Source organism: Propithecus coquereli, unplaced genomic scaffold (assembly GCF_000956105.1).
Source record: "Propithecus coquereli isolate 6110/MARCELLA unplaced genomic scaffold, Pcoq_1.0 Scaffold191, whole genome shotgun sequence".
In the NCBI taxonomy this organism is placed as follows: domain Eukaryota; kingdom Metazoa; phylum Chordata; class Mammalia; order Primates; family Indriidae; genus Propithecus; species Propithecus coquereli.
The window spans coordinates 1795596-1815886 of NW_012143968.1; the positions used below are offsets into that span (position 1 = coordinate 1795596).

The 20291-nt window shown below is 36.0% G+C and overlaps 1 protein-coding gene across 3 annotated transcripts in view; it reads right to left on the bottom strand.

Annotated features, from left to right (window-relative positions):
* Positions 1 to 20291, bottom strand: part of PRPF39 (pre-mRNA processing factor 39) — a 37926-nt gene that overhangs the window by 12629 nt on the left and 5006 nt on the right. Inside the window, exons 2-6 of one of the 3 annotated variants that reach the window (XM_012642970.1) lie at positions 11190 to 11542; positions 10618 to 10743; positions 10096 to 10430; positions 9849 to 9967; positions 4189 to 4356 (exon numbers count right to left, since the gene is read on the bottom strand). In XM_012642970.1, the coding sequence (XP_012498424.1) occupies positions 4189 to 4356; positions 9849 to 9967; positions 10096 to 10182 (374 nt within the window). In that variant the 5' untranslated portion in view covers positions 10183 to 10430; positions 10618 to 10743; positions 11190 to 11542. Of the gene's footprint in view, positions 1 to 4188; positions 4357 to 9848; positions 9968 to 10095; positions 10744 to 11189; positions 11543 to 20291 lie in introns of all 3 variants that reach the window. The other 2 variants (XM_012642968.1, XM_012642969.1) reach the window with 2 other exon arrangements.

A 20291-nucleotide genomic window follows, 5' to 3' on the forward strand; every position in this document is an offset into this window, starting at 1 on the left:
TTAGAGTGCCGTGGCATCAGCCTAGCTCACAGCAACCTCAAACTCCTGGGCTCAAGCGATCCTCCTGCCCCAGCCTCCCGGGTAGCTGGGACTACAGGCACGTGCCACCGTGCCCAGCTAATTTTTTCTGTTTTTAGTTGTTTGGCTAATTTCTTTCTATTTATAGTAGAGACGGGGTCTCGCTCTTGCTCAGGCTGGTCTCGAGCTGCTGAGCTCAAGCAATCCTCCCGCCTCCTCAGCCTCCCAGAGTACTAGGATTACAGGCGTGAGCCACCACGCCTGGCCTAAAGTGTAAAATTTAAAAGACAAAAATATTCAAATAATTGTGGATTCAATAATTTGTTAATAGATACATAATATAGAAACATGTAAAATGTGATATCACTACAAAATGTGTGTGGTGGGAGAAGTAAAATTGTAGACTATTTGTATTTAATTGAAATTAAATTATTATCGGTCTAAATCAGAGTGCTATAACTAAGATACTTTTTATAAACCCAATGCTAATAATTAAGAAAAAAACTGCTAGTAGATATACAAAAGATAAAGAGAAAGTAATCAAAGCGTATCACTACAAAACTTCATTCTATCAATACAAGGTTAGACTGGATTCAACAACTGGATGAACTAAATACATCTTGATGGACAGAGATAAAATTTGTAATCTATTGAAAATCAACCAAATTTGTGTGGACTTTCTTCTCTTTCTTTAGTTTCTCTACTTTTGGTAGCTACCATTATTTCATTATTAATTTTAGAGATATTAATTACTGTCTTTGTTAGCAATTAGTGTTGCACCCTGTTCACTCTAGATATACTTTTTTTTTCTTCTAGGATTTTTAAAATTGTCTTGATATGAGAATTAGCTTTAATGACGATTTTGATAGAAATGATATACTAGTGCAAGAGATATTCTCATGTGCTCAATATTTCATAAAACTTATTATTCATGGATAGGACTGAATATAAATATACTCTACCTAAATTTAAAACTCTAATATAGTCTTAAGATATAGAAAACTACATTTCTATTAATGTTTTTCTGCCAAAATTCCTCCAGCACCATTTTTAAAAATAATGCCATCATTGCTTTACTGTCTTCCTTTTACTTCTACACATATTAACAAATTACCTTATCATGTAACTGTAGGTTATCACATTTTTTTGTTCAGTAATTGTCATTAAAATTATTTATAAAATTATGCATGTGTATGCATATTAGGTTGCTTTCCTAAATAATGGCCCAAATAAATTAAACGTAATAATTGTTCTTATATTTTTTAAAGCTATGATGACAGCATAAAATTACTATGTATGCTCCTTTATTCTCTAGATAATTTTTCAAGCAATGCCATTTTCTGAAGAATGCAAAGTATATGGACACAGAAAACAATCATGAATACTAGTGAACACGCTAAGTTTTGTTGATGGCCACAGGAGTTTGAATAAAGTTTTTGGGGAAAAAAATGTAGAAACTATATTTTTAGCCACCTTTTTGTGTTCCTCCAATGCAGCAGTCTTAGGACACACCATTATTTATTTTTGTTGTTGCTGTATTTGCCTTTGGAGTGGTAAGCAAAAATTCTTTGCCTAGGCTGATATCTAGAAGAGATTATCCTATGTTTTCTTCTAGAATTTTTATGGTTTCATGCCTTACATCTAAATATTTTATCCATCTTGAATTAATTTTTGTCTATGGCGAGAGATAGGGGTGTTATTTCCTTCTTCTGCATGTGGCTGTCCAGTTTTTCCAACACCATTTATTTATACAATAGGGCTTCCTTTCCCCAGTGTAGGCTGCTGTTTGCTTTGTCAAATATCAGTTGGTTGTGGGTAGATTGTTTTATTTCTGGGTTCTCTATTCTGTTCCATTGGTCTATGGCCTCTACTTTTATACCAGTATCATGCTGTTTGGGTTACTATAGCCTTGTAGTATAATTTGACTTCAGGTGACGTGATGCCTTCAGATTTGTTCTTTTGCTTAGAATTGCTTTGGCTTTTTGGGCTCTTTTTTGGTTCCAAATGAAGCTTAGGATTTTTTTTTCTACATCTGTGAAATATGTTACTATTTTGATGGGGATTGTACCATCTGTGCACTTTTAAAAGCCTAGTGGACCTGAGGATGACTTAAAAAATAAATTAAAAAATAATAAATAAAAAAATGCCTAGTGCGATATTTATTTAAAAAAAAAAAAAAAAGATTTGGAGGACACCATATCCAGAACTTCAGGACCACACCGTACAGATTTCAAATGGCTTCCAATGACTTACCAACTTTGTGACCTGCAAATATTCTAATCTATCTGTGCCTCCACTTTCCTAAAATGGGGATAATAATAGTGTCTACCGCTTTGGGTTACTGTGAGCATTAAGTGGGTTACAAAGCACTCAGCACAGTGTCTGGGATATAGTAAATGTTATATGAGTTTCACAGACATATTGCTTTCTTGCTATCAGTTAAGTTTTTTAATCACAGATTTTATCTATACTTTAAATCACAGAAGAATTACTCTTATGAAAAGGCACCCTCTTTTGCCCATCAGGCTTTTAAGTACTTTTGCATTCACTCATTCAACAAATATTTACCAAGCATTTCCATATGCCAAGCCTTGTGTTAATGTCTTTCAGCAAGTATCTCCCTAGCTCATCATCACAAGCTAGAAACCTGATGACAGTATATATTTCCTATTTCTAACCTGAGTCTGCATAACAACTTCTCTGTCTGGCAAACTGATCTACAGTACTTTACAAATGCTTCATAAGGTCTCAGACGTTCTGCAGTAAAGAAAGACTTAGAAAATCACTTACTTAATAAGTACATAAGTTTATATAATATTAGTCATAAGAATTATGACAAAAATATAGAAAATATAGTAGTTAAAAAAGTAAAGACATAGTCCTCATGTTCTTCAGAAAAAATTTCTGGGACAGGCGCCGTGGCTCAGGCCTGTAAAATCCTAGCACTCTGGGAGGCCAAGGAGGGAGGATCGCTTGAGCTCAGGAGCACGAGATTAGCCTGAGCAAGAGCAAGACCAGTCTCTACTAAAAACAGAAAAATTAGCCAGGCATTGTGGCATGCGCCTATAGTACCAGCTACTCAGGAGGCTGAGGCAGGATTGCTTGAGCTCAGGAATTTGAGGTTTCTGTGAGCTAGGCTGATGCCATGGCAGTCTACTCCGGGCAACAGAGTGAGACTCTGTCTCAAAAAAAAAAAAAAGAGGCCGGGTGTAGTGTGGCTCACGCCTGTAATCCTAGCACTCTGGGAGGCCGAGGCGGGAGGATCGCTCAAGGTCAGGAGTTCAAGACCAGCCTGAGCAAGAGCGAGACCTCGTCTCCACTAAAAAAAAAAATAGAAAGAAATTAGTTGGACGACTAAAAATATATAAAAAAAAAAATTAGCCGGGCATGGTGGCGCATGCCTGTAGTCCCAGCTACTCTTGAGCCCAGGAATTTCAGGTTGCTGTGAGCTAGCCTGACGCCACGGCACTCTAGCCTGGCCAACAGAGCAAGACTCTGTCTCAGAAAAAAAAAAAAATGAAAGAAAGAATAAAGAATTTCTGGGTCTTAATTGGTGGAATACTTTGCATGCAGCAGAAAACAGAACATGGAAATCAGGGTGTACAGAATTAGTTTTCTAACAGTTACCATTAAAGTGAAAGGATACCAATCGTAACAGAAAATCATGGTGGAAAATTAAAATGGAATGATACTTAACTGCTTAGAAATAGGTAGGACTTAATGCATAAAATATATCCTTTTCTGTTTTGGATGTAAGGTGTTATATGAATCAAAAGAATATATGTCTAATAAATCATTAAGTTTTAAAAAATAGACATCTACTATGTGCCAGGCACTGTGTTAATTTAGTGCCATGAATAAATAATTTAACTTAGATTCTATTCTGAAATACCTTAGACAAGACAGGATTCCTTATTTCCTCATCTGTAAAATGGATAAGGAGAACCTTCTACCTAAAAACAGTAAAATTCCTAAACATTTCATAAGGTATGTGAAAAAATGTCAAAACTAAGTATATAAATTGTGATTATCTAGCAAAAAAATTTATTCCTGTTTCCATCTAATAAAATCTTACATAATATTTCAAAGAATTGTTAATATAATACTTAATACTAAAATGAGTTATTTGAGTAATCAAAGATATTTCAAAGATCAGATTTTTCCACCTACCTCTGAAAATGATGACTGTACAGCTGTGTTGGAATACCAAGAATACGATCATATATAGCTGTAACTTCTCTCAAGTTTCTCTGTTCATTTTCCCAGTTTATATACATTTCCCACAATCTATCAGATCGAAAATCTGTTCCTGCAGCTAGAACAGCATGCTCAAAAGTTCTGAAAAATTAAATTACTCTTAAGTTATCTTTCCAAGATAAAATCACTTTTAATATATTATTTCTAAATTTAAAAGACAATGCTAAATTCAAAAAATTATATTGAACTGCTTCCTATGCAAGTAGGGAATTAAAAGGTAGAAGAAATAATAGAAAGTATAGAGTAGCTGCTTAAAAAAAGAGTGAGAAAATAAAAGGAATAGATAAATGTACTTTAGATGTAATTTTACCAAATGTAAAATTACAATGCAAAATATACACACTGTAAACAGGTTAGAGTGACACAGTAAACATTTAAATATCTGTTAAACTTGAAATGTCTGTTGTATAGATTCATTTAGGGCAAAAGACAAAACTAAAACAAGTAAGAATTTAGAGAGGCAAATTTTACCTCAAATTAAGGAATATATTCTAGCAAAAATAACACTCCATCAAGGAATCCAGCTGCCTTGTACAGTAATGAGAAGTAAAAATATATTTTAAAACCCTCAAAAGCCCCTATCAATTCTAAAAATCTATAATAACAAAAATACTTATTTTAAAATACCTAGCTCATTTCAAGAGATTTCTGTAAGCAATATTTTTTTTTTTTTTTTTTTGAGACAGAACAGTCTCGCTCTGTTGCCCAGGCTATAGGGCTAGAGTACCATGGCATCAGTCTAGCTCACAGCAACCTCAAACTCCTGGGCTCAAGAAATCCGCCTGCCTCAGCCTCCCAAATAGCTAGGACTACAGGAATGCGCCACCATGCCCGGCTAATGTTTTCTATATTTTTAGTTGTCTGGCTAATTTCTTTCTATTTTTAGTAGATACGGGGTCTCGTTCTTGCTCAGGCTCCCGACCTCAAGTGATCTTCCTGCCTCAGCCTCCCAAAGTGCTAGGATTACAGACATAAGCCACCATGCCTGGCCAGCAATTTTCATTATTGGATTTGACACCCCAATAGGATAAAACTTACATATACAAATTTTCAAAATAAATATCTTAAAATCAAGAGGTATTTTCAAGTAGTATAAAACTACATTCCCTAAACTAACCTATAATTTTATTACAATTCCAAAAAAATTCTAACAACTTTTGGGTGGAACAAGAAAATCAAATTCTAATATTCATCTAGCATACAAAAATATAAAATGTTTTTGCAAAAGAACAATACAGCAGGCATTTTCCTAAAAAATATCATGAGAAACTAGGAAGCTATAGTAATTACAAATATGGCACTGGCCTGGTACAGAAAAATGGACCAACAGAACAATGCCCAAGAAAACAAAAAGGAGATCAATGTATATGTGAGTAGTTAAGAATATAACATAGGAGATATTTTAAGTCAATATAGAAAGGCTAGATTATTCAAAAGGGAAAAAATATAAAAGGTTAAAGTCTATCTCACAATAGATACAAATTAAATGCCAGATAAATCAATGACCAAAACAACTATTAAAAAATTAGAACAAAATACAGGATTTACATATTCTTTACATATTCATATATCTATATATTTGTGCAAGATAGGCACAAAACTCAGGAACAAATATAAGATTGAAAATTAAACCACATTAAGATTAAAAAGAAAAAACACCTTCATATGATAAAAGACACCGTAACCAAAATTAAAGATATATCAACACTGGAGGAAATATGTTTAATATGTGGAGATAAAAGATTAAAAATGTGGAAATGGTGTGGTGGCTCAAGCCTGTAATCCCAGCATTTTCAGAGGCCAAGGTAGAAGGATCACTTGAGCCCAGAAGTTCAAGACCAGCCTGGGCAACATAGCAAGACCCTATCTCTACAAAAAAATGTTTAAAACTTAGCCAGGTGTGGTTTCACAAACCTGTAGCCCCAACTACTTGAAAGGCTGAGGTCGGAGGATCACTTGAGCACAGGAGTTTGAAGTTGCAATGAGCTATGATTGCACCACTGTACTCCAGCCTGGGTGACATGGACATGTTTAAGTGTAAGGTTTTCAAGAGAATAAAATAGATGTTACTGTCCCTGCAGAACTCTCGAATGATTCAGAAAATTGACATACTAGACACTGAGAAAAGTGTGGATAAACAGAGAGAAAGACAGTAAACGGGGCAATGAGAGAAAGACAGAATGTTAGGCCAGGCAGGGTGGCTCACGCCTATAATCCTGTTAACACTCTGGGAGGCTGACACGGGAGGATTGCTTAAGCTCAGGAGTTCGAGACCAGCCTGAGCAAGAGTGAAACCCTGTCTCTACTATAAACAGAAAAATCAGCCGCGTGTGGTGGCATGCCTGTAATCCCAGCTACTCGGGAGGCTAAGGTAGGAGAATCCCTTGAGCCCAGGAGTCTGAGGTTGCTGTGAGCCACAGCACTCTAGCCCAGGTGACAGAGCGAGACTCCGTCTCAAAAAAACAAACAAAAAGACAATGTTTAGAAGAGGGTCTGCTTAATGAATGATGAGAAATCTTCAACCCCCTTTTCTTCCCAGCTATGGCATTTCAGAAGCTAGGTTTCTGTTCTCCAGGCAGATCAGATTACCCTTCTCTGAAGAAACTGCTTGGCTTGGGAATAAGATATAAGGTTACCAACAATGGGCGTCCCCCAACAAAAACCTGAATGGCCACATGATCACCCTACTATGAAGCCCTCCAGGACAGCTAACAATGCTCCATACAAAACACACAGAGCCTCCATGTATTAATAGCTTGTTAATATCTACTCTTTAACAGGAACAGAAATCCAAAGATCAGGTATTTCAGAGATGAAAACAAATAACAAAAAAACTTCAGATCAAACAGATAGTGCTGGGAAAAGAGGAAAACTTCAACTATCCTAATATCCTCAAAGAAATAATAAAAAGATACACAGCCATGAAACAAGAATAGGAGGCTATAAGAAAAGGAACATTCAGAGAATAAGGAAGATTCTTGAGTATTAAAAACCTGATGGCAGATGTTAAAAATCCAATACAAGGGTCAAGGAAATATCTCAAAAAGCTGGACAAAGTTCAAGAGATGGAAAATAGGAACGGAGAAGATAAGAAAATGACACAATTTTTTTCCCCAGAAACAGGGTCTCACTCTCTAACCCAGGCTGGAGTGCAGTGGCATGATCATAGCACAGTGCAGCCTCAAACTCCTAGGCTCAAGCAATCTTCTTGCTTCAGTCTCCCAAGTAGCTAGAACTACAGGTTCACACCACCATACCCAGCTAAAGAAAACTCAATTATTAAAACAAGAAGTTCAATATCCTACTATTAAAAACAACAGACAAAACCAAGGGAAGGAAATTATCAAAATAAGAAAATTCATGATAATAACATTTCTAAGAACAAAAGGACATGAGCATCCCAGATTGAAAAGACTCACTCAATAAGCACAATGAATTGAGAGAAATAAAATCCATACCAAAGCACATTATCATAAAACTGCATTTATATCAAAGATAGAACATCCTAAGGACTTCCATGGAGGAAAAACAACTCATAGAAAGAGGATCTTGAAGAATGGTTATCAGACTTCTCAACAGCAACATCAGAAGCTATAGAAGAATAGAGTGCCTTCAAAGCCCCAAGGAAAAATTATCTTCAACCCAAAATTCTATACCCTATCAAACCTTAAAATTATGTTTTCATTCTAAGCATCCTTTATCAGGAAGTTATAGGATGCATTCCTCTAAAAGATGAACATCAATAAAGAAAGAGTAGGATCTAATAAACTCTAATAAACAAGGCATGAAAGCCAGGAGTGAGGTAAATACATCTCCTAGAATCAAGATAAGGAAATCCTAAGACAACTGTTGCACAGCAGAACTAGAAGACAGCAACCAGTTCAGATAACAGTAGAAAGGGTTAAAGGAGGGACAGCTCAAAGGAGGGGAAAAAATGGGACTTATGAATTATCTGACGGGTCTGATTGAGTAGAAAGCCACATTTAAAGCTTTTTACAAAGCCACTGGAGTGCACAAAAAAAGCTTAAATGCTCAAAGAAAATTAGACAAATGGGGAAAAAGGGAGGCAGGGAAATTAGTAATTAACTCCAGGAGAAACAAAAGGTTATAAAATGAAGGGATAATATGATGAAAAATATTTAAAGCTTTAGAATGATTTAAAAAACAAAAACACTGAAACACATGGATTGAAACCTATCCTGTAGGTATATTGGAAAGATATAAAATGGGGTGACAGGGTATAAGTGAGCTAAAATTCTCACCTACCATAACAGACACATAATGTGTACAATAAAGAGAGAAAGCAGTATAGAGCTGCTATTATACACACAGTGGAAAATACCAGAAGACACAGCTAAAATATTTGAAGGAAGGTGGAGAGACTGCTTTTTGTTATAGGTAGTTTAACATTAGCTGACTCTTTAAACCAAATGCATATACTTTTTTTTGAAAAACAAAAACACATTAACCAATTCCTATAATCAGTAAGAAAAAGACAATTCAAGAGAAAAATGAGCAAGTAATATGAACAGGCAATTAAAAATGGCTTATAAACAGCATATAAGAAGAAAGTTGGCTGGATGCGGTAGCTCATGTCTATAAACCTAGCACTCTGGGAGTCTGAGGCAGGATGATTGCTTGAGGTCAGGAGTTCGAGACCAGCCTGAGCAAGAGTGAGACCCCCGTCTCTACTAAAAATAAAAAAAATTAGCCGGGCGCAGTGGTGTGCGCCTGTAGTCCCAGCTACTTGGGAGGCAGGAGGATCACTGGAATCCAGGAGTCTGAGGTTGCTGTGAGCTAGGCTCACGCCATGGCACTGTAGCCTGGGCAATAAAGTGAGAGACTGTCTCGAAAAAAAAAAAAAAAGTAAACCAGGATGAGCAATCAAGATATACACAAATTAAAAAAACAAAGAGCTACCATCAGAGGTTAAAAATATACACATATGGAAAAGCTGTCGGAATTTGACTACTTTCATACACTTTGGGAGTTTAAAATAGACACCATTTTTGAAGGAACACTTGATAAATCTTAGCTGTGTATGCCCTTTGACAGAAGCTCCATTTCTAGCACATTCTACAAAAATATTGACTTGTACAGAGATGTTCTCTGTAGCACTTATTATTTCCTATAAATATGGATTTGGTCAAAAATAAAATATAGTAATTTGACACTATAAAATACTTTTGCAAGGTTAAAAAAATATGGTAGGGTCAGATTGCAAGACATTCTGTTAAATAAAAAAAAGTCAAAGAACAATGTCAAATACATACAGAAGTATGTATATCTACATATATCTGAAAGAACACATGCCAAGCCATTTAACGATAAGGTGAGTGGAACTGGGGACATAAGGAAAGGGAGTGTGGAATAGAGAAAGGCTTTATTATTTGCATTTGTTAAATAATCAAGCATAATCTTATTACATGTGTCCTTTTTTTTTAAAATAGTGCAAAAGAAACAAAGGCTAAACTTCCAGCTTAGTATTCAACATCTATTATAGAGTTCTATTATCAACATAAGAATACTTATTTACATCTTCAAATACATCTGAGTATCAATGTTTCACATACCCTCTTATTGTACTGTTTGTCTCAGGATCACTAGGGTCCAATGTTTCTTTTAAGAAGTTTATGTAATGTATCCAAAGATCAACACTAAGAGGTATTGCCTGAAGCCCCCGACGATAAACCTAAGAAGAAAACAATGAACTGTACTTCAAATATTTCATTATTTCTTAACAGAGAGGCAACACTGTGTTATCCGGTGAACCTTAGAAATACTAATTACTGGAATTTTGTTTAAATAATCTACCATTACCATTTGGGTGGAGGTTGGATAGAACATGGCAATGTTCTGATCCCCACGTGCAGAGTCTTGATCTTCAAAGCGCAGCAGTCCCTGCATTCTGACCGGGTTGTGTGGGCAGGCTTTGGGTTACAGACCATAGGGCACAGACCCATTAGAGCATCAATGACAGCGTCTGACCAAAAATGCAATAAGACGTAGCAAATGTGACTAGCAAACCAACTATATTGTTTGGAAAATGAGAAATAAATGTAAGTGAGAGAAAAGCCCTGCCCTACTTGTTAAGCTGCAGTGTAATACAGAGGCTTGCACTGCAAAGCTTGACAAACTGTAGAGGTTTAACGCACCTGCCAACAAAGAGAGAAAATATTAGCTACAAATGCCACAAGAGTGACAAATGCAAATAAAATACCCTATAAAAATTGTTTGAGCATAAATGGTAGGTACTGCCAGCCAAAAAAGAAAAGTCTTTGTTTTGTTATTAATTGGCTTACAGTACCTAATGGAGATAACTTTATTCAGTGATGTACGCACCTCATCTGATTGTTTAATGTTGTCATGCCGCTTTTCAAGATCTGCATACTTTTTCCAGTAACCATAGCAATACGGATAGTGTATGAAAAATTTGTCAAAAGCCTTCCTGGCAGCCATCAAGTGATTCTGATGAAAATAAAACAAAGTATTTAAACATCTTGGAAGATTTTGTCAAAAACATTTATTATCCTTTCAAATCTATTATCTCAAAAATAAATAAACTACACGCTTAAAAATCACACACACAGCAGCCCATTTTCCTATAAATCCAATTGAAACAGAAGAAACTAATTTTGTAAACCTTTTATTTCAGTAATTTTACACACACACCCACCCCAATTATTATAAAACACTAGGCTTTGACTCTACTTACACTGACTGTCCACAATATACAAATGCTGTAAGTTATTTTCAAAGCTAAAAATGTATCTAATGTTATTCAACTTAATCTGAAAATTTTAAGAGCCCATTTTAATTATAAGACAATGAGGCCTATTATTTTGTTATAAACTGTTATTACTTAATTATTTGACTAATCTGTCCCTTCTAATACCATTTAAATAGTTACTAACCTCCTGTTCTACATACTGAAGTAAATATACCCAGCCTGTAAAATCCTGAGGATTATTTTCTACAGTTTTCCAAAATTTTTCATATTCTGGAGGGAAATTTGCTTCTGTTTCTGTCAGTGTCACTGGAAGGTCCACAGCATTTGCCATTTCACTTTCTTCTGTAGATGCATTGATATTGGGAGAGTCATCAGGTGACTGTTCCATTTCTGTAACATTCATAATCTCAGTACTGAAATCAGCAGGATGTTCTACCACTACCTCTGAATTGCTGCCTGTGCTGCCATTACTAGAATTTCTGTACTCATCCATGTGAGAATTTTGCATAGCTATTTATTCTGTCTTCAGTTAATGATCTGTAGAAATACACAAAAAGAGAGAAACATCTTCTAAATGTTAATAAAATAATCATGGCTTTAGTTTCTTCATTCATAAAACAAGTATCACACCTACTCCCTAATGAAGCAACCATATTTAAAATTCAGTGTTTCTCGGCTAGCTAAAAATCTAAAATTAAATGCCTGAATGCTATCTTGCTATCAATCACTGGAAAACAACAATATCTTTCATATCTGTCCTGAAGACTAAATGTAAAACTGACAAAACAAATTCTGGTCATGGATATAAGCATTTCAGAGGATATAAGCATTTCAGAAGGAAGTTAGTACATCACTTAGCTCAGGAGAAAGTTTTAGAAAACAGAAAGCTATTTTCAAAATATATCTATATATTTACAATAATTTTAAATCCTGGCAACTAGCTTTCAATGTTATCATAGAAGATGTAAATTATGGTCTTAAAAAAATAAAGAGTGATTTTTAAAGTGAATAACTGTTATTAAAAACATTTAAGGCTGGGCACACAGCTACAATCCCAGCACTTTGGGAGACAAGGGTGGGAGGGAGGATCACTTGAGGCCAGGAGTTCAAGACCAGCCTGGGCAATATAGTAAGATTATGTTTCTACAAAAAAAAAGAAAATTTAGGATGGGTGCAGTGGCTCGTGCCTGTAATTCTAGTACTCTGGGGCGGAGGCAGGAGGATCGCTCAAGCTCAGGAGGTCGAGAGCAGCCTGAGCTAGAGTGAGAGTCCGTCTCTACTAAAAATAGAAAAAATTAGCCAGGCGTCATGGCCCATTCCTGTAATCCCAGCTACACAGGAGGCTGAGGCAGAAGGATTATTTGAGTCCAGGAGTTTGAGGTTGCAGTGAGCTATGGTGATGCCACTCCTCTCTAGCTGGAGTGACAGAGGGAGACTCTGTCTCAAAAAAAAAAAAAAAAAAAATTAAATTAGCTACGTGTGGCGCCTGCCTGTAGCCCCAGCTACTCAGGAGGCTGAGGTAGCAGGATTGCTTGAGTTCAGGAATTCAAAGTTACAGAGAGTTATGATCAGGCCACTGTACGCTAGCCTGGGCGACAAAGCGAGACTCTGCTTTAAAAAAAAAAAAATTAAGCATTTACTATCTGAATAGTAACTGTCCAACATATTTAAAACTATGTCATCTAATTTTTAGAGCCAGAAGATAAGGAATTATCCTTTTAAGGTAGTACCACAATATATTTTTAGAATTGCTTTCATCTCTTCCACTAACAGTTTAAATGGACACCAAATCATTAAATTATAGGGCATTATCTTATTTTTTTTCAAGTGAAGGATTATTTTCAAAACATAACAAACCATAAAACTGGTTTACTATTAAAATACACTCAGAATACACTACTACTTAATATTGTACTGAGTACATTTAAAAGATGATTAAGACTTTCAAGGCAATAATGTAAAGGAAAAAATGCAAATGACCAATAAATGTATGAAAAGATCATATCTTTTCTAATAAAGATGTAAATTAAAATGAGATTATCAAATTGGTAACAATTAAAAAGATATATTTCTGGAGGACAGTCAAGTAAAATGTAGCAAATAGCAACTGTGCATATTTTATGCTATGGAAATAATCAGGAAAATGTCAGTTGGTATTAACAGTTGTTCTCCATACAAAAGTGGGATGAGTGCTATATTCTTTTGGCTTTATCTGCAATTACTTAACTGAACTGGTGGGTGGGGGGATGTTCTTTTGTTATTTTAAAGAAAAGCCAGCTATGGGTTAGCTGGCTAAAAGGTTTTTTTGCAATTTTATGACTACTGTACTTTAAAAATCGGGATTACATTATAGTTCATACAGAAACTCTCAAATCTAGCTCCAAACAAAGGTCAACTAGAGTAAGGTGTTTAAATTAAAACAAATAGAGATTTCTTGGTCCAACTCCAATGATTCTAAGATCTAAGCTAGGGCCCAGAAAGTTATACTTCTATGAAGCTCTCTAATTCACAAAAACAGAAATTTATTCATGGGTAAACTCTGAACAATAGAACTTTTGGATCAAAGAATAAGTGTATATTAAATTTGGGAAGATGCTGACAATTTATGTCTAGAAAAGTTGCACTAGTCATGTAACAGACACTTTTAGTTGCCTATCCAATACCCCTTTCTCATTAATAAATTAGTAATTTCCTTACTAATAAAACACTGATTTTGTTCAGAGCAGCAATATACCTAATCCCATGTAAGGGACCATGAGACTGAAAAGAACATCTGCGGTAGAGCTCTGGGAGTGCCTTTTGCTTTCTTGATAAAAACGGACAATTTCAGCTAGTCTGGTTTTTCCTTCTACTAATTTATTGTTACCTTGAATTTGAACATATCTGAAACAACTCATGTCCATGAAGCAGTTAATAAGGGATTGGCCAAGAAAAGTAAGAAATGCCACCACTGATATCATCAATTTGCTAACAAAATGCCAGCTTCCTATTGTGTGAGAAAGTAAATTCCTATGTGTTTAAACTACTATTAACAGACAGGTTTTTTACTACTTCTAGATGAAATACATTCCTAACTGATTAACACACTAACAGTGCATGAGACAGTAGTCCATTCCTCCATCTCCCCTTGTCAGCACTATGGTGAAACTTAACATTTGCTCACCTAATTAAAAAAAAAAAAAAATAGTACTTCATTTTGATTTTAATTTAACTATGAAGGATGTAAAATTTGTGTTTCTTTTTTTCATAAATAGCTTTTCATATCTTCTGTCCATATTTTCTTGCATTACTAATTTTTTTTCCCTTATTAGTTTGTACAAGGTCTTTGTAAACTAAGAAAATCAGATCTTTGCAAAATATTTTTTGAGTTTGTCTTACTAGTTTTACATTTTGGGTATGTATGTGTTTGTGTGGGGGGGACATCTTTTAAATTGTCATGTAAATACAAAATACAGATTTTAAAATATTTTCATTATTTCAAAATGCAGTATGAACCTAATTTTTTCCTAACAAAGGATAAATTTGAAATGTTAAATCAAGAGGCCTTCTGAGTCTGAATGCCATTAGAAGAATCAGTTATAACCAGGAAAATCATACAAAATATGAAGGAAAAAAAGGGAGACGGCAGGGAGATTACATGGGGACAAAAATTTTCAATGTTTGATGTATGTCCAGCACTATATTACATTCCTTGTAGAGATATATGGTAAATGTAAGATAAGATCCTCTCTCTGCAAGGTTTATTAACTAGGTAGAGAAAGATCAAAAAACAAAGTAGGCTGGGCACAGTGGCTCATGCCTGTAATCCTAGCATGTTGGGGGGCTGAGGCAGGAGGACCACTTGAGGCCACGAGTTCAAGACCAGCCTGAGGAACATAAAGAGATGCTGTCTTTACAAAAATTTTTTTGAAAATTAGCTGGTTGTGGTGGTACACACCTGTAGTCTTAGCTACTCAGGAGGCTGAGGCAGTAGGATCACTTGAGTCCAGGAGTTTGAGGCTGCAGTGAGCTATGATTGTGTCACTGCACTGCGGCCTAAGTGACAGAGTGAGACCTGTCTCAAAAAAAAGTACAAAACTATATCTATCTATCTAGAAAGAGAAAGAGAAAGAGAGAGAAATTAGAATATCAAAAGAAGCAGAGTCAAATATTAGAGAAATCAGTTGAAAATGACAGCAATCTAGAAAGCTTTGTGATATGCAGAACTTGGTCTTAACTTTGAAAAATCACAGGTTTGGGAATAATTTAAGAAGAATGATAAATTATTCCAGAATGCAAAACAACCTGTTTGACAACACTTTTTGATAGCAGACAAGAAGGTGGAAATGATAATTGGCAAACCAAGGTAGAGATAGAATGCCTAGAATGATGAGGGTTTGTACTGGGGAAGTGGAAGGGTAAGAAGCAGAATAAGCAGGGTGCAGCCAGATTATGGACACAAGGATTTGATAAGAAATAATAGAAAAACCAAATCTAGCCAGGTGCAGTGGCTCATGCCTGTAATCCCAACACTCTGGGAGGCTGAGGTGGTATGATCACTTGAGACCAGAAGTTCAAGACCAGCCTTGGCAACATAGTAAGACCCATATCTCCACAAAAAATGGAAAAGTTAGCCAGGTATGGTGGCGTGCACCTGTGGTCCCAGCTACTCAGGAGCCTGAGGTAGGAGGATCACCGGAGCCCAGGACCCAGGAGTTTGAGATTGCAGTGACCTATGACCATGTCACTGCACTCTAGCCCAGGCAACAGAGAGCAAGACCCTGTCTAAAAGCAAACAAACAAAAAAACCCAGAAACTAAGAAATGTTGGCAAGGATATGGAGAAACTACAACTTTTGTACAGTCTTAGTGAGAATATAAAATGGTACAACCACTATGGAAAACAGTATGCCAGTTCTTCAAAAAATTAAAAACTACCATATGATCCAGCAATCCCACTTCTGGGTATATATCCAAAAGAATCAAAAGCAGGGACACGAAGAGATATCTGTACACCCATGTTCACAGCAGCACTATTCACAACAGCCTGGTGCAAGCAACCCTAGTGACAGATGAATGGATTAAAAAAAAAAAGTGATATACACATTCATACACACACACCAGAATATTATTCAGCTTTAAAAAGAAAGGAAATCTTGTCATATGCTTCAACCTGCATGAATCTTGTGGACATTACGTAAGCGAAATCAGCCAAAAGACAAACACTATATGATTCTACTCAGATGAGATATTTGAAGTAGTCAAATTCATCGAAGCAGAAAGGAGAATGGAGGTTTACTAGGGGCTGGGAGCTGAGAGAAAAAGAGAGTTGTTGTTTACTGGGTACAGTGTTTCAGCTTTACAAGATAAAAAAAGTTCTGTTCTGCAACCATATTAGCACTTAAAAATGATTAAAATGGTAAATTTTATGTGTTTTTTACCACAATTTTTAAAAAGACATCTAAATTACAACAAAATTAGGAAACAAAGTACAAAAGACTAAGAATTAGAATCTACAGGTCTTTCTTTCACCTGTTAATTATTTAAATAAGCATGTGGTCACTGGCTGAGGCTGTCTCAGTACTGAGTTTCTATGTGAAAAAAAACAAAAAACCTACAATCTAACTTAGTACTTAAAGGAAACAAAATCTAACTTAGGAGTTCAATTTCTATAGTAGATAGCTGGGTCTCAATCAAGGCAGTTAACTGATGAGACCGTATCCAAATAAGGCAAATCCTAGCTGTAACCTATCAAGCTATTTCTGTACTTTTACTTTCATGTCTTGTCTATACATACTGATTGTCCACATTGCAGACCAGAACTCTCTGAACCTCCTCTGCTTCTAAGTGTTGCCCAATTCATGAATTGTTCTTGATCAAATGAACTCTGTTAAATTTAATTTGTTGAAAGTTTTTCTTTTAACACATCATTAAGAACATAAAGTATAGAATGGTAAATATTAAAAAAAACAAGGGGAATGGAAATGAGTCCTACTTTCTCTCTTAATAGCTGTGTGATTCTAGGTCAGTCTTAATTTTTCTCACTTCTAAATGTGACTAATAACACTTACATCATCACCTGCTTCAGAGGGTTGGTAAGAACATCAGATGAGATAACGACATGTAAAAGTCTTTTTTTTGGAGACAAGAGTCTTGCTCTGTTGCCCAGGCTAGAGTGCAATGGTGTCATCAATAGCTCACCGCAAACTCCTGGGCTCAAGCCATCCTCCTGCCTCCTGCCTCCGCCTCCAGAGTAGCTGGAACTACAAGCACATGCCACTGCGCCTGGCTTATTTTTCTATTTTCAATAGAGACAGGTTCTTGCTCTTGCTCAGGATGGTCTCGAACTCCTGACCTCAAGCAATCCTCCGGCCTCAGCCTCCCAGTGTGCTAGGATTGCAGGCATAAGCCACTGCACCTAGCCAAAACATGTAGAAGTCTTAAAAACTATAAATTCACATAAATGAATTTTGCAAAACAATAAATTCCTTGAAAAGTGCTATCCAAACTTAAGATTTTATACAGTAAAATAACTAAAGAAAATAAAATGGACTTCATGATGCACTTCCTTGTTTTTGAGGTAGAAATTTTAAGAGAAAAAAAGCTACTGACTTTGACTTCAAAAAACTAGTAGTCAACACAGATTATCTAGAGGTATATCTTATTTTGTGGTTTTTAAGTTTTAGACATTTTTTGTTTTTTACTAGAGATTAGGATTTAGCTCTTACACAAAACATACATGTACCACTTCCCTCTCTCATGCTTCTAATGTAATCAGTTTGGGGTTAAATTCATATCCAGGTTTACATGAGTATGCTTATGTAAACAGTTTTTCAAGCTAAACTATCTTGTATAGTATAATTACATTTCCTTGCTTATACCTCTTTAAATCTTTCTTCATTATTTTCATTGCTTTGTTGCCTTTCAACACTGAAAATACACCCTCCAAGAGCTCTTATAAAAGTCCCTCAATAACTTGACACTGATCCTTATCAATTCCATTTTCCCTTCTGAAGACATCCTTTCTGAAACCATCTTGTTTCACAGCAATTTAGACTGGTTCATCTTGTGTAGGTCTATCACTGTGATCAAAAGAATTCCTTTACTTATCTCCTGGGTTGAATCTCATTTATAACAGCCAAAATCTTTTTTGTTCATGACTTATCATGAAGTCATATCTATGACTTCCTGGAAAAAAAAGGGTACATGGGGAGGAAAAATTAAGAATTTCCAATTCTAAAATTCTCATAGTTAAATGATAGATTGTCTTGAGTATAAAATTCTAGATTGAAATTTATTTTTCTTAAGAGTTTTGAAGGAATCTATTCCTTGTCTCCTAGTATCTGATGGTGGTGTTGAGAAAGTCTGATTAAGATTTTTATTCCTCACCCTCCATGTGACCTATTTTTTCTTGGTGGAAGCATATTAGTTTCTCTCTTTTTCCCAGGTATTCTGAAATGCCATAATAATGTGCCTTACTATGTCTTTTCCACTCATTCTGCAAAACATTCATTTGGAAGCCCTATTTTAATCTAGATATTTATGCCATTCAATTCTTAGAAACAGTTTTTATTTTTTATTTGATGATTCTCTCCCCTTGGCTTTCTCTGTTATCTTTTTGTTAAACTGGCATTACTCAGATGTTGGATCTCTTGAACTGATTGTCTCTTTTCCTACACTTTTTTCCTTTCTTTCGACTCATTCTACTATGAGACATTCTTATCCCTTTTACTGGATTTAATGTATGCATCAAAGTTTTAATTTCCATTTCCTATTCTCTGAATAATCCCTTTTATATTCTCCTGTTCCTGTTCCACTGATGCAATATCTCCTGGTAGCTCTGTAATTCACTATAAAGTTTCTTCTGTTCTCAGCGCTATTTACTTATGAGTGACCTTTGACTGTTTTGGTCTCTCAAATATAGTGGTCTTCAAACTTGTGTGGAATAGGCATTACAAAGTCAGATTGGAAGTTAAAACAGGGCTTGTCCTAAGTTCAGGATGACATTCTGTTGAGGAGGGAACCCACTAAATGTCAGTGCTGTACACCTTTTCCCTTAGGTTAAGTTTCTCCAAAGAAGAATCTTTCAACTTAGAAAAATATAAGCAAGGCAATAGGCATTCTGAGAGCAAAGATGACAAATATGGCTGGTGATCTCACCATTCAATATGCAAACCTTCATTCAATTGCCCATTTTCATTAAGACCCTTCACACCTGCTCCACCTCCCACTAACTGTGCCAAAACTTCTTTGGTTCCACCCTCCTCAAATAATAAACATCTTCTTTCTGATCTTTCAATGTTAGAAGGCCCCAGGACTCAGTCCTTGGTCATCTTCCCTCTCTAGCTCCATTAAACCCTAATCACACATGGTTTTAAATACTAATTATATGCTGACTCCAAAATGTCTATCTCCAACCCAGACCTGGTTTCTAAACTCCACAGTCATACATCCAACTGCCTACTTGACATCATTTGCATACATATAGTCATTTCAAACATTAAAATGTCCCTGAGTTAATTCCTCATTTCTCCCCCAAAGCCTGCTTTACCCACAGCATTCCTATCTCCACTGATACAAACTCCCTCCTTCGAGTTGCTCAGGCCAAAAATCTTGGTGTCATCCTTGACTCCTCTCTTTTTCTCATCTGTTAGGAAATCTTTCAAATATATTCAGAAACTCATTTCTTACAATCCTCATTCAAACCACTCATGTCAACTGGAAAACTACTATTGTCTTTTATAACCTCCTCTATGTCTCCTGCTTTTCCTTGCTCTACCCCACTCCACCTCCCTGTCCCCAATTTTCAACAAAGCAGCTAGTTATGGGGGCGGGGGGAGTTGTTTGTTTGATTTAGGGTTTTTTTTTTTTTTGAGACACGATCTCACTCTGTTGCCCAGGTGAGAGTGCAGAAGCATTATGATAGCTCATCTGCCTACAGGAGTCTCAAACTCCTGGGTTCAAGGGATCCTCCTGTCTCAGTCTCCCAAGTAGCTGGTACTGCAGGAACATGCCACCATGCCTGGCTAATTTTTTCTATTTTTTGTAGAAAAGGTCTCACTATGGTGCTCAGGCTAATCTTGAACTCCTGGCCTCAAGTGATCCTCTCGCCTTGGCTTCCCAAAGTACTAGGATTATAGGTGTGAACCACCGTGCCCAGCCTATTATCTTTTAAAAACATAAATCAGACTACGTTGCTCCACTGCTTCATCTCAGAGTAAAAGTCAATGTCCTTCCTATCCAGGTACCACATAGTATCTGCCTGTAATCCCAGGTACCTGGGAGGCTGAGGCAAGAGGACCAGTTAA